The sequence below is a fragment of the Melospiza melodia genome, chromosome 15, assembly GCF_035770615.1.
Source record: "Melospiza melodia melodia isolate bMelMel2 chromosome 15, bMelMel2.pri, whole genome shotgun sequence".
Taxonomy (NCBI): domain Eukaryota; kingdom Metazoa; phylum Chordata; class Aves; order Passeriformes; family Passerellidae; genus Melospiza; species Melospiza melodia.
Genome location: NC_086208.1, coordinates 19,796,539 through 19,807,082, shown reverse-complemented (window position 1 = coordinate 19,807,082; position 10,544 = coordinate 19,796,539). Strand labels below are relative to the sequence as shown.

Below are 10,544 nucleotides of genomic sequence, written 5' to 3'. Positions count from 1 at the left end.
GATTCCCGATGTTTTTCCGGGCTCTCCAATCCCAGCTGGATTCCTCCCCGGTCACAGCAGCTCCCAAAGTAAATAAACTCTGGAATTATCAGCAATGATCTCCAAAGGAATTCGTTTTCTCAGGAATATTTTTATTATCAAGCAGAATAAAATCAGTGATTTATATTAATTTAATAAAACCTTTGGAAAAACAATTCCAGTGCTTATAAATATCCCGAAAATCCCTCTCAGTGTTCCCAAGGATTGATTTATCCCATATTTAACCTGTCCATCCAAGATTTTACTGTGATATCCCAAATTCCAGCAGCTCCCAAAGTGCAGCAGTCAGACCTTGGCAAAGGCAATTAAAGGAAATTAATGGAAGACCTGTGGGATTATCCAGGAAAATATTCCCAAAGAATAAAGTGTGTGCTGTGTTCCCGCAGGAAAATCCAAGAGGAAAACCTGGATCCTGGGAAAGTCTCGAGCTCCAGGCTCCTCCTGCAAAATCCAGGAGCAGCAGGGAAGGAAAGCAAGGAACAGCAGAGGGAAAATCCTGGGAATTCTTTAAAATTCCAGGCTGCTTTTAACCTTTGAGCTGTCCCAAATCCTGCTTTTCTCCTGGCATCTCCATGTGGATCCCAGTCCCAAAACATTCAAACCTTTTCCTAAAGGATCCCAAATCCCGGGAGGTTGGGGTGTGGAGCTCTCCCATCTCCCACCACAAATCCCAGGATCCAGGATGGAATTCTTTTATTCCTAATTCCTTAATTCCATCCTCCCCCCGAGGAAACTCGGAATTCCCACAGCAACGAACTTCCCAGGATTTCCTGGAATGAGACCCTGGCAGAGCTTTCCTGCAGGAACATCCCACTGGGGCTCTCCTGGAATCCCTTCTCCCAGATAAGGAGTAAAAACAGTGGGAATTAAACTGGGAGGGAAACTCCAGTCCCTCCATCCCACCTTTCCAGGCACTTGGGCTGAGTGCAAGGCTTGGAATTCCAAAGGATTTCCACTCCCAAGGGGAAAATGGGAATAAAGAAGTGCTTGGCTTCACCCTTGGCTTCACCAGGAATCTCCCAGCTGGTGATGCCAACATTCCCTGGATTTCAGACCCGAGGGATCCCGGATTCTTTGGGAAGCAGGAACGCTTCCCTCCCTTTCCAGGGATCAAATCCCGATTATTTGACACTTTCCCTGTGGATAACAACGGGATGGGAAGCATTTCCCAGCCCACCCACGGAGAAAACCAGTGCAGTTTTCCCTTGGGAAACTCCCAAGGAAACTTTCCCAGGCTATCCAATTCCCCAGTGGACACCTCTGGGATGGGACTGCTCCCAGGAACCCGAGGCAATCCCCGCTTTAGTGGGATTTTTCCCGGGGAGGAGGCTCCGGGCGGAGGCTGCGGAAGCAGAGCCCGAGGATGGCCAGGCTGGCGGCCGCCCCCGTTCCCAGGGAGCCGAAGGTTCCCAGGGCAGAGGGCAGCGGGAGGCGGCCCCGCCGCTCCGCCATGTCCACGGAGACGGCTTCCAGCTGGAAGAGCGTTCCCAGGGCCCCGCAGACGTGGAAAACCTGGTGGCTGTGCCCTGCGACGGAAAGCCCTTGAGGATTCCATGGAAGTTCCACGGAAATTCCAAGGGGCGTTGGGCTGGGCCAGGCGGGTTCCACGTCCCCAGAACGCTCCGGGGGCTTGGAGCGCTCTGGGACAGTGGGAGGCATCCCTACCCACCCAAAACACCCCAGAATTCCAGGATTCCAGGATTGAATCATGCTCAGCCCGCTTCACCTGGCATCCGTGGAATATTTATCCCACAAATTCCTGCTCCTGATCGCTGGAGTTTTATCCTCCTACAAACTCCTATTCCCAATTCCTGGGGTCCTATCCTCCCTGTAATTCCTATTCCCAATGTCTGTGGCTCCAGGGAATTTATTCCTGGTACCCCGTGGGGTTATTCCCGGCATTCCCGGGGTTCATTCCCGGCATCCCCAGGGTTTATTCCCGGCATTCCCGGCATTGCTCACCGATGAAGTCGAAGCTCCCTGGCGCCAGGCGCTCGGGCAGGTGGGAGGTGAAGCTCAGGAAGGTGAGGAGGGCGCAGAGGCTGTGCCGGGAATGCAGCGGGAGCGAGGCCTCGGAGCAGCTCCGGGACAGCTGCCGGCAAAAATGGGAGTGATCCATCCATGAATCCATCCATCCATCCATGCATCCATGAATCCTTCAATCCATCCATCCTTCAATCCATGCATAAATCCTTCAATACATCCATCCATACATACATACATACATCCATACATGCATCCATGAACCCTTCAATTCATCCATCCCTCCATCCATGAATCCTTCAGTCCATACATCCATCCATCTGTGAATCCTTCAATCCATCCATCATCCTTCAATCCATCCATTAATCCTTCAATTCATCCATTAATCTTTCCTTCAATCCATCCATGAATTCATCCACCCATGAATCCATCCATCTATCCATGAATCCATCCATCCATCCATCCATCCATCATCCATCCGTCCATCCCCCATCCATCATCCATCCATCCATCCATCCATGAATCCTTCAATCCATCCATCCTTCAATCCATGCATAAATCCTTCAATTCATCCATCCATCCATCCATCCATCCATCCATCCATGAATCCTTCAGTCCATACATCCATCCATCTGTGAATCCTTCAATCCATCCATCATCCTTCAATCCATCCATCCATCCATCCGTCCATTAATCCATCCATTAATCCTTCAATTCATCCATTAATCTTTCCTTCAATCCATCCATGAATTCATCCACCCATGAATCCATCCATCTATCCATTAATCCATCCATCCATCCATCCATCCATCCCCCATCCATCCATCATCCATCCATCCATCCACCATCCATCCATCCATCCATCCATCCATCCATCCATCCATCCATCCATCCATCCATCCATCCATCATCCGTCCATCCATCCATCCATCCCAGAGGGGCCACAGCCATTCCCAGTTCCCCACTCCCCTCAGCCCCACTCCAACACTGCTTCCCAGAAAAAAGAAGGATTGATCCGCCAATCCCAAGGAGCCATTCCCAGTTCCCCACTCCCATCACCTCCACTCCTGCCGGCCCAAATTCCCACCCTGCTCCAGTTTAATCCCTGGAAAAGGCCCCTCCCAGCTTCCCAAGGCAGGAATTTTCCAGCCCTTTGAAGTGGGAGGAATTCGCCGGCAATGAGAGCAGGAAAAAATATCCCAGGGCCTTTTCCTGCCGGAGTTTGTTTGCCTTTCAAACCCCGAGCTGGGCCTGTTTTCCCAAAGAATTCCAGCCTGAGGCAGCTGAAATTTCCCAGGATTTTGTGGGATACGCACCCTGTAGAAAACCGGGATGCTGTCGAAAATGTAGGGATACACGAAGGCCAAAGTTCGGAAGGCTTTGCTCAGGCGGGGCCGCTCCGCCTCCAGAAACCTGGGAAACACCAGGAATTCTGCGTGGGATACACTGGGATATACAGGGAATTCCACATGGGAAACACAGGGAATTCCACATGGGATACACAGGGAAACACCGGGAATTCTGTGTGGGATACACTGGGATACACAAGGAATTCCATATGGGATATACCAGAGAAACACAGGGAATTCCACATGGGATATACCAGAGAAACACAGGGAATTCCACATGGGATACACTGGGAATTCCACATGGGATACACAGGGAATTCCACATGGGAATACATAGGGAATTCCACCTGGGAAACACAGGGAATTCCATATGGGATATACAGACAAATCAACATGGGATATACTGGGATACACAGACAATTCCACATGGGATATACTGGGAATTCCACCTGGGATACACAGGGAAGCACAGGGAATTCCACATGGGATACACAGGGAATTCCACAGCTTCTCCGGGAACCTGGGACAGCAGACCTGGATCATCTCCAAGTCCCCTCCCAACCCAAACCATTCCAGGATTCCACAAATCCCCTTTGGAACATCCCAAAAATTGAAACTCCTCCCGTTATCCCGCATTTTCATCATCAAATTCTCCTCATTTCCCAATGGAAAAATTCCCCCTCTCCCCTTCCCCACCTCCAGTCCGGCCCAGCCCGTGAGCAAACCCCTCATCCCGAATTCCCACTGGATCCCACCTGGAATAGCAGGACAGGCCAGTGCTGAGCACGGAGTTGAGCACGGCCACGGGAACGTAGAAATCATGGAATGTGCTCCCGACCCATTCCAGAGGGAAGACGTAGGCGGAGTACGCCAGCGCCGAGCCTGGAAGCACAGCGGGGCCGTCAGCTCCAAATCCTGGAATTCCCTGGAATTCCCCTGGAATTCCCTTCCTCCTCCTCCTCCTCCTGGGCTCAGCTCTGAGCTCCGGGATGGAACGTCGGGAAGGGTCGGGAATCTCCAGAACAGGCAGCATTCCAGAGGGGCTGGAGGGCTGTGGGAATATCCTGGAATTGCCTCGTGCTCCCAGTGAGGCTCCTCCAGCTGGGTAAAATCTGGGATTTTTTCTCATTCCTGTTATTCCAAATCCTAGGTCTGTCCCAAATTATTTGTGGCCGGAGCTGCTCCAGGCCATTCCTGAGCTCTGGAGTGGATGAGGAAAACGAAGAGCAGGAATTTCCCCCAAACCTCAAACCTCCCCTCTGGATGTGGCGTCCCATAAATCCAGGCTAAATTCCCAAAATCCTGTAAATCTGGCCTTTCCCAGCTCCTCCTGACCTCCCAAATTCCCAAAATCTCATAAATCTCCCCTGGAATTCCCAAATCCCATAAATCCCCGCGGAACTCCCAAATCCCATCCATCCCCCCCATCACCCCCAAATCCCGTCCATCCCCCCTGCAATTCCCAAGCCCCATCTATCCCCTCATAACCCCCAAATCCCATAAACCCCCAGATTTCCCAAATCCCACAAACCCCCCCCCAGGATCCCCACATCCCATCCATCTCCCTGGAGCTCCTGCATCATCCCACAAACCCCCCGGAGCACTCCCCAAATCCCATAAACTCCCCGGAACTCCTCAAATCCCATCAATCCCCCCGGCATTTCCCGCATCCCATCCATCCCCCCAGAATCCCCAGACCCCACAAACCCCCCGGTTCCCGTCCCCATCCCCGTCCCCACGGGGCTGACCCAGTCCGTAGAGGCTGAGCGCGGCGTAGTCGCAGCAGTAGGCGCGGTGCCGCCCGTGCCCGCCCAGCGCGCCCAGGGCGTGCGCGGCGCTCGAGGCCAGCGGGTACAGGGCGCACGTGCCCAGGTAGGCCAGGAACGGCCCCGCCCCGGCCTCCGAGCCCGGGCTGCCCAGCCGGGACAGCAGCAGCCACAGGAAATACCTGGCAATGGGCCGGCGAGAGAGGGGGGTCAGCGCCGGGCAATCGGCAGGTGGGCAACGGGTGTGTGCCAGGGGTGCCCAGGTGTTAAGGGTTACCCACTAGATGTGCCCAGGTGTGCCCAGGGGTGCCCAGATGTGTCCAGGTGTATTCAGGAGTGAAGAGTCACCCACTAGATGTGCCCAGCTGTGCCCAGGGGCTGAAGACACCCCCAGGGATGCCCAATTGTGCCCAGGTGTGCCCAGGGGTGTCCAGGTGTCCCCAGGGGCACCCAGGTGTGTCCAGATGTTAAAGGTTACCCACTAGATGTGCCCAAGCTTGCCTAGGGGTGCCCAGGGGCTGAGGGCACCCACCAGGTGTGTCCAGGTGTTATGGGTTACCCACTAGATGTGCCCAAGCATGCCCAGGGGTGCCTAGGTGTGCCATGGGGCTGAGGGCACCCCCAGGGATGCCCAATTGTGCCCAGGTGTGTCCAGGTGTTAAGGGGAGCCCACCAGGTGTGCCCAGGTGTGCACAGGTGTTGAGGGGACCCACAGGTGTGCCCAGGGGATGCGGGCACCCCCAGGTGTGCCCAGGAGTTAAGGGGCATCCCCAGGGGTGTTCAGGTGCTAAGGGTTACCCACCAGATGTGCCCGGACGTTGAGGAACACCCACCAGGCGTGCCCAGGTGCTAGGGGGTGTGCCCAGGTGTGCCAGGGCTGCGGGCACTCACCCGGCGGGCACCAGGTGTGTCCAGATGTTGAGGGTCTCGTTGTTCATCCCGAAGAGGCTGCGCAGGCACTCACAGGCCGAGCTCTGGGGAGGGCGGTACCCGGAGAGGATTCCCGGCTCCCGGTAACTCTGGGGATGATGGGAATAATGGGAATGGAGATGGGAATGATGGGAAATAACGAGAATAATGGGAATAATGGGAATGGGACTGAGGATAGGAATAATGGGGATGGGAATAATGGGAATAATGGGGATAATGGGAATAATGGGGATAACGGGAATAATGGGAATGGGAATGGGAATAATGGGAATAATGGGATGGGAATAATGGGAATGATGGGAATGGGGGTGGGAATAAGGAATGGGAACAGGGACAGGGATGGGAATGGGAATAATGGAAATGGAAACAAGATGGGAATGGGAAATGGAAAATAAATGGGAAATGAGAAATGGGAAACAGGAATGGGAATGGGAATGGGGAGCATCCCCAAAATTCTGGAGTCAAGACACAGCTGTGCCCCCTTAGGGTGACCCTGCTGCTGTTCCCGGGTGCCACATCCCAAATCCCAAATCCCGCTGATCCCAGGATCAGGGAGGGAATTCCTGCTGACCTCGGGCACCTGGTGGGCGCGGAGCAGCCGGGCCGTGGGGCTGGGCATGGCCAGCTCTGGATGGAATTCCTGGGATTTTCCAGCTCAGCTTCCAAGGGGGCGGCGCCTCAAATCCCTCCCAGCCACATCCCGCGGGAATGGTGCTGCTCCCACGAGGATCCCGGGATCAGGACAGCCTGGAGGGGATGAGAATTCCTGGGATGCACCATGGGGTCCAATTCGAAATCCCAAATCCCAAATCCCAATGGGAATTGTATCCCAGCAGGATGGGGAGCACCCATCCCCTCCATCCCCTGAGGGGTGCTGGGATCCCAAGGGAGCAGCGGGACAAGGCTGATCCCACTTCCCAGAGGGACGGGAATTCTGACAGATCCAGAGGGACGTGGGATCACCTCGGGATCCCTGGATGCAGGAAAGTCCCTCAGGAAGAGGGAGGGACACGGGATCCCAGTTGGATCCTCTTTCCTGCTACCATGGAATACCCCAGCTCCGGCTCTTACCCGATCCTGGTGCCGGCACTCTGGGAAATCAAGGGAAAAATCCATGATCCCTCTTTCTGTCCTGCTCCAGGCACGGCCTCAGCTCCATCCCACCAGGATCCAGAGGGATCCAAGTTCTGGATTCCTGGGATCCCGAGAGCTCCTGGCGCCTCTGCAGCACCCTGGGCTGCCCTTCCAGCTGCTGCAGCCATCCCAACTTCCCAGCGGGATCCAGCCCTTGGATGTGCCACAGAGCCGTTCCCAAAGAACCCCTTTCCCAGCCCCTGGAATTCTGGGATTCCCTCCCATCCCAGCCATACCTCTGCCAGCTCCGGGGTGAGGCAGCTCCAGGAAAAGCCCCGGGACACCGGGAACGGCTGGAGAGGGAGGGAAAAATTAATGAGGCAGGAGAGCAATGAACCAACAAAACCCTGCGGGAAACGCCTCTGGTTAAAGATTAGACGGGAATGGGGAATTGGGAATGGGGAATCAAATGCTACCCGGGGCTCTGGAAGTACTGAGGTGCTGCCTCATGGATCCCACAGAATTCCTGTGGTTTTCCATGGTGGAAACGGGACCTGAATCCAGGGAGAGCTCAGGGCCTGAAGGGGCTCCAGGAGAGCTGGAGAGGGGCTGGGGACAGGGGGTGGAGGGACAGGACACAGGGAATGGCTCCCACTGCCAGAGGGCAGGGATGGATGGGATAGTGGGAATTAGGAATTGTTCCCTGGGAGGGTGGAGAGGGGGTGGGATGGCATTCCCAGAGCAGCTGTGGCTGCCCCTGGATCCCGGCAGTGCCCAAGGCCGGGCTGGAATCTGTTCATGGAAGGGTCCCTGCAATGGCCGGGGCTGGAATGAGTTTTAAGGGCCCTTCCGACCTGGAATTCTGGGATTCTCAGAGGACAAAGGAATGAGCCCTTCCAGAGGCTCCTCCCAGGTGCAGGATCCCCTGGTGCCCAGAGCCCCTGGATGGGAACCCTGAGCTGGGAGCACCTGGATCCATCCCGACCCAGATATTCCTGTGGCAGGGATCCCTTCCCTGTTCCTTGTTCCTATTCCCTGTTCCTTGTTCCCTATTCCCTGTTCCCCATTCCCTGTTCCCTATTCCTTGTTCCTATTCCCTGTTCCTTGTTCCCTATCCCCTGTTCCCTATTCCCTGTCCCTATTCCCTGCTCCCAGTTCCCTGTCCCCATTCCCTGTTCCCAGTTCCCTATCCCCTGTTCCCTATTCCCTGTCCCTATTCCCTGCTCCCAGTTCCCCATTCCCTGTCCCCCATTCCCAGTTCCCTGTCCCCATTCCCTGTTCCCCATTCCCAGTTCCCTGTCCCCATTCCCCGTTCCCTGTGGGAAGCAGGAGGAGGCTCCAGGCCCGGCCTCAGGCAGGAATTTGTGGTTTGGGAGCACAACGAGGGCAGCGAGCACAGTGACTCACTGGGGCCGGGCACACCCTGCGGGCCGGGCCGGGCCGGGCCGAGCCGGGCCTGCTTCCTCCCGCTCCTCCTCCTCCTCCTCCTGTTCGGGCTCTGCCCAGCCGGGAATGGGAATGGGAATGGGATGGGGGCATGGCGGGGCTGTGACCCCTGCGAGTCACCTCTGCCAGCGCTGCGGCTTCGCTCAGGTGGCTGCAACAGCTCCTCTTCCTCCTCCTCCTCCTCCTCCTCTTCTTCTTCCTCCTCCTCCTTAATTTCCTCCTCCTCCTCTCCCTGCCCCGGTTCCCCGCAGTCCCACCCGACCCTCTCGGGGCTCTCCCGGCCCCGCAGCCGCAGCAGCTCCGGCCCGGGAGCTCCCGGCTCAGCCCAGCAATGTCCCGACCTGGCACCGATGTCCCCACCCGGCACCGCCGCCAGGAGCCCGGCCCTGTCACCTTGTCACCGTCCTCTGCCCATGGCGCAGCTCCCATGGCACGTCCTTTCCTTTCCTTTCCTTTCCTTTCCTTTCCTTTCCTTTCCTTTCCTTTCCTTTCCTTTCCTTTCCTTTCCTTTCCTTTCCTTTCCTTTCCTTTCCTTTCCATCATCCCTCCCTACGGAACATCCCCATCCCTCCCCGTGGCAGATCCCACCATCCCCTGGCACGGCTCTCCCTGGCACATCCCTCGCCCCGTGCGGCGCTTTTCCACGGGCCGGGAATGAATATTCGGGAATCCCCGAGCGGCCCCGCTCGCGTTCCAAGCGGGAGCAGCGCTGGAAAACTCCGGGAGCGGCGCGGGCCGTGCCAGGAGCGCTCCCGGCGGGACAAGGGCGGCTTTGTGGGAGTTGTTGTTGTTGTCGTTGCCGCTGGAATTCGCCGGGAGCCGCCGGGAGCAGCTTTTCCATGCCGGGCACCCGCCGCTCCCACCCGTCCTTCCCGCGGGATCCCGACCCCATCCCGCTCCCGGGTGAAACTTCCCGGGAACTCCGCGATCCCCGCACGCACCGGGAGGGCCGGGAATGCTCCCGCTGCATCCCGGCGCTTTTCCCATTCCCATTCCCACTGCAATCCCCATTCCCCTTCCCGCATTCCCGAATTTCCCGGGAGCCCACCCTCGGGAAAAGCTGGGAGTGCCGGAGCCGGGACTTACGGCGCTGCTCGGAGGCGCCGCTGGATGCGGCGTTTTCCAGCGCTGCCTCCGAATCCCGGGATTACTCACGGGGAACAAACACTGCCCGCATGGAATTCCCGGCCGGCCGGGCGGGCGCGGCCGCTCCAGAGGCACGCTCCGCCGGGAAGCGCCGCCAGCGATGATTTTGGGAGAGAATGAACCCTGGCTCGTCCAAGGAAAAAAAAAAAAGGTTCCCAGATAAACCCGGAAATCGGCGCGGCCAAACGCGGCCGGGATCGGAGCCAGCCACGAGGAAGTGGAAAAAAAGCAGGAAAAAATAAAAATTCCCAGCCCCGCCGAGCATCTCCCGCTCCCAGCGCCTCTGGAAAAGTCCCGGAGCGCCCCCAGAGCAGCCCGGCAATTCCAGCCCTCCCGCGGCTCCTCATCCCCGGATTATTCCCGGCTGGATGGGAACGAATCCCAGCCAAACGGCGAGCTTCCCGTTCTGCTTCCCAAAAATTTCCTGCAGTGCTCCACTGGGAACGGCTTTGCCAAAGTTCGGAGAGCGGGAGATTCCAGCGGGATGAGCGGGCTCAGTTAATTATTAATTAATTATTAATTATTGTCCCTTAGTTATTCAGGAATTGGGAGAAGCAGAGCCCGGCAGGGCTGGTGGATTCCCAGCTCTATCCCGAACTTCAATCCCACAGGAAAGTCCTGGGAACTCCTGGGAATTAACCCCTTCCTGCCAGCACCGGGACACAGCTTTTCCCTGGACATTCCCGGGGCTCTGGAATTCCATTCTCACTTTCAGGGATGCTCCAAGGCTCTTTTCAGTCCCAGCATGCCAAGGAATGGGAATTACTTGGGAGAATCCCGGAATATTTTGGGTGGGATGGGCAGGGACACC

General features: G+C 56.6%; 1 protein-coding gene across 6 annotated transcripts; it reads right to left on the bottom strand.

Moving 5' to 3' along the window:
- Positions 1–110: 110 nt before the first annotated feature.
- PAQR5 (progestin and adipoQ receptor family member 5) lies at positions 111–10,166 on the bottom strand. Of its 6 annotated transcripts, none has more exons than XM_063170030.1 (10): positions 9,674–10,166; positions 7,438–7,494; positions 7,139–7,262; positions 6,639–6,814; positions 6,029–6,156; positions 5,120–5,319; positions 4,127–4,253; positions 3,339–3,435; positions 2,002–2,131; positions 111–1,565 (listed from the first exon to the last, which is right to left on the bottom strand). In XM_063170030.1, the coding sequence occupies exons 4-10, from the start codon at positions 6,684–6,686 to the stop codon at positions 1,342–1,344; spliced, it is 954 nt and encodes a 317-aa protein (XP_063026100.1). In that variant the 5' UTR covers positions 6,687–6,814; positions 7,139–7,262; positions 7,438–7,494; positions 9,674–10,166; the 3' UTR covers positions 111–1,341. The 6 variants fall into 6 exon arrangements, with proteins under 6 accessions (XP_063026100.1, XP_063026101.1, XP_063026096.1 ...); XM_063170031.1 differs by lacking the exon at positions 9,674–10,166 and adding an exon at positions 8,708–8,787; XM_063170026.1 differs by lacking the exon at positions 7,139–7,262.
- Between the last annotated feature and the right edge of the window lie 378 nt (positions 10,167–10,544).

What these genes read in the sequence shown, in the direction of transcription:
- PAQR5 (XM_063170030.1), bottom strand. Translation starts at nt 6,686, where the DNA reads ATGCCCAGCCCCACGGCCCGGCTGCTCCGCGCCCACCAGGTGCCCGAG. An exon ending in ACACACCTGGTGCCCGCCGG is followed by an intron (nt 5,320 to 6,028) that starts GTGAGTGCCCGC and finishes GCCCATTGCCAG; the next exon opens with GTATTTCCTGTGGCTGCTGC. An exon ending in GGCCTGTCCTGCTATTCCAG is followed by an intron (nt 3,436 to 4,126) that starts GTGGGATCCAGT and finishes GGTGTTTCCCAG; the next exon opens with GTTTCTGGAGGCGGAGCGGC.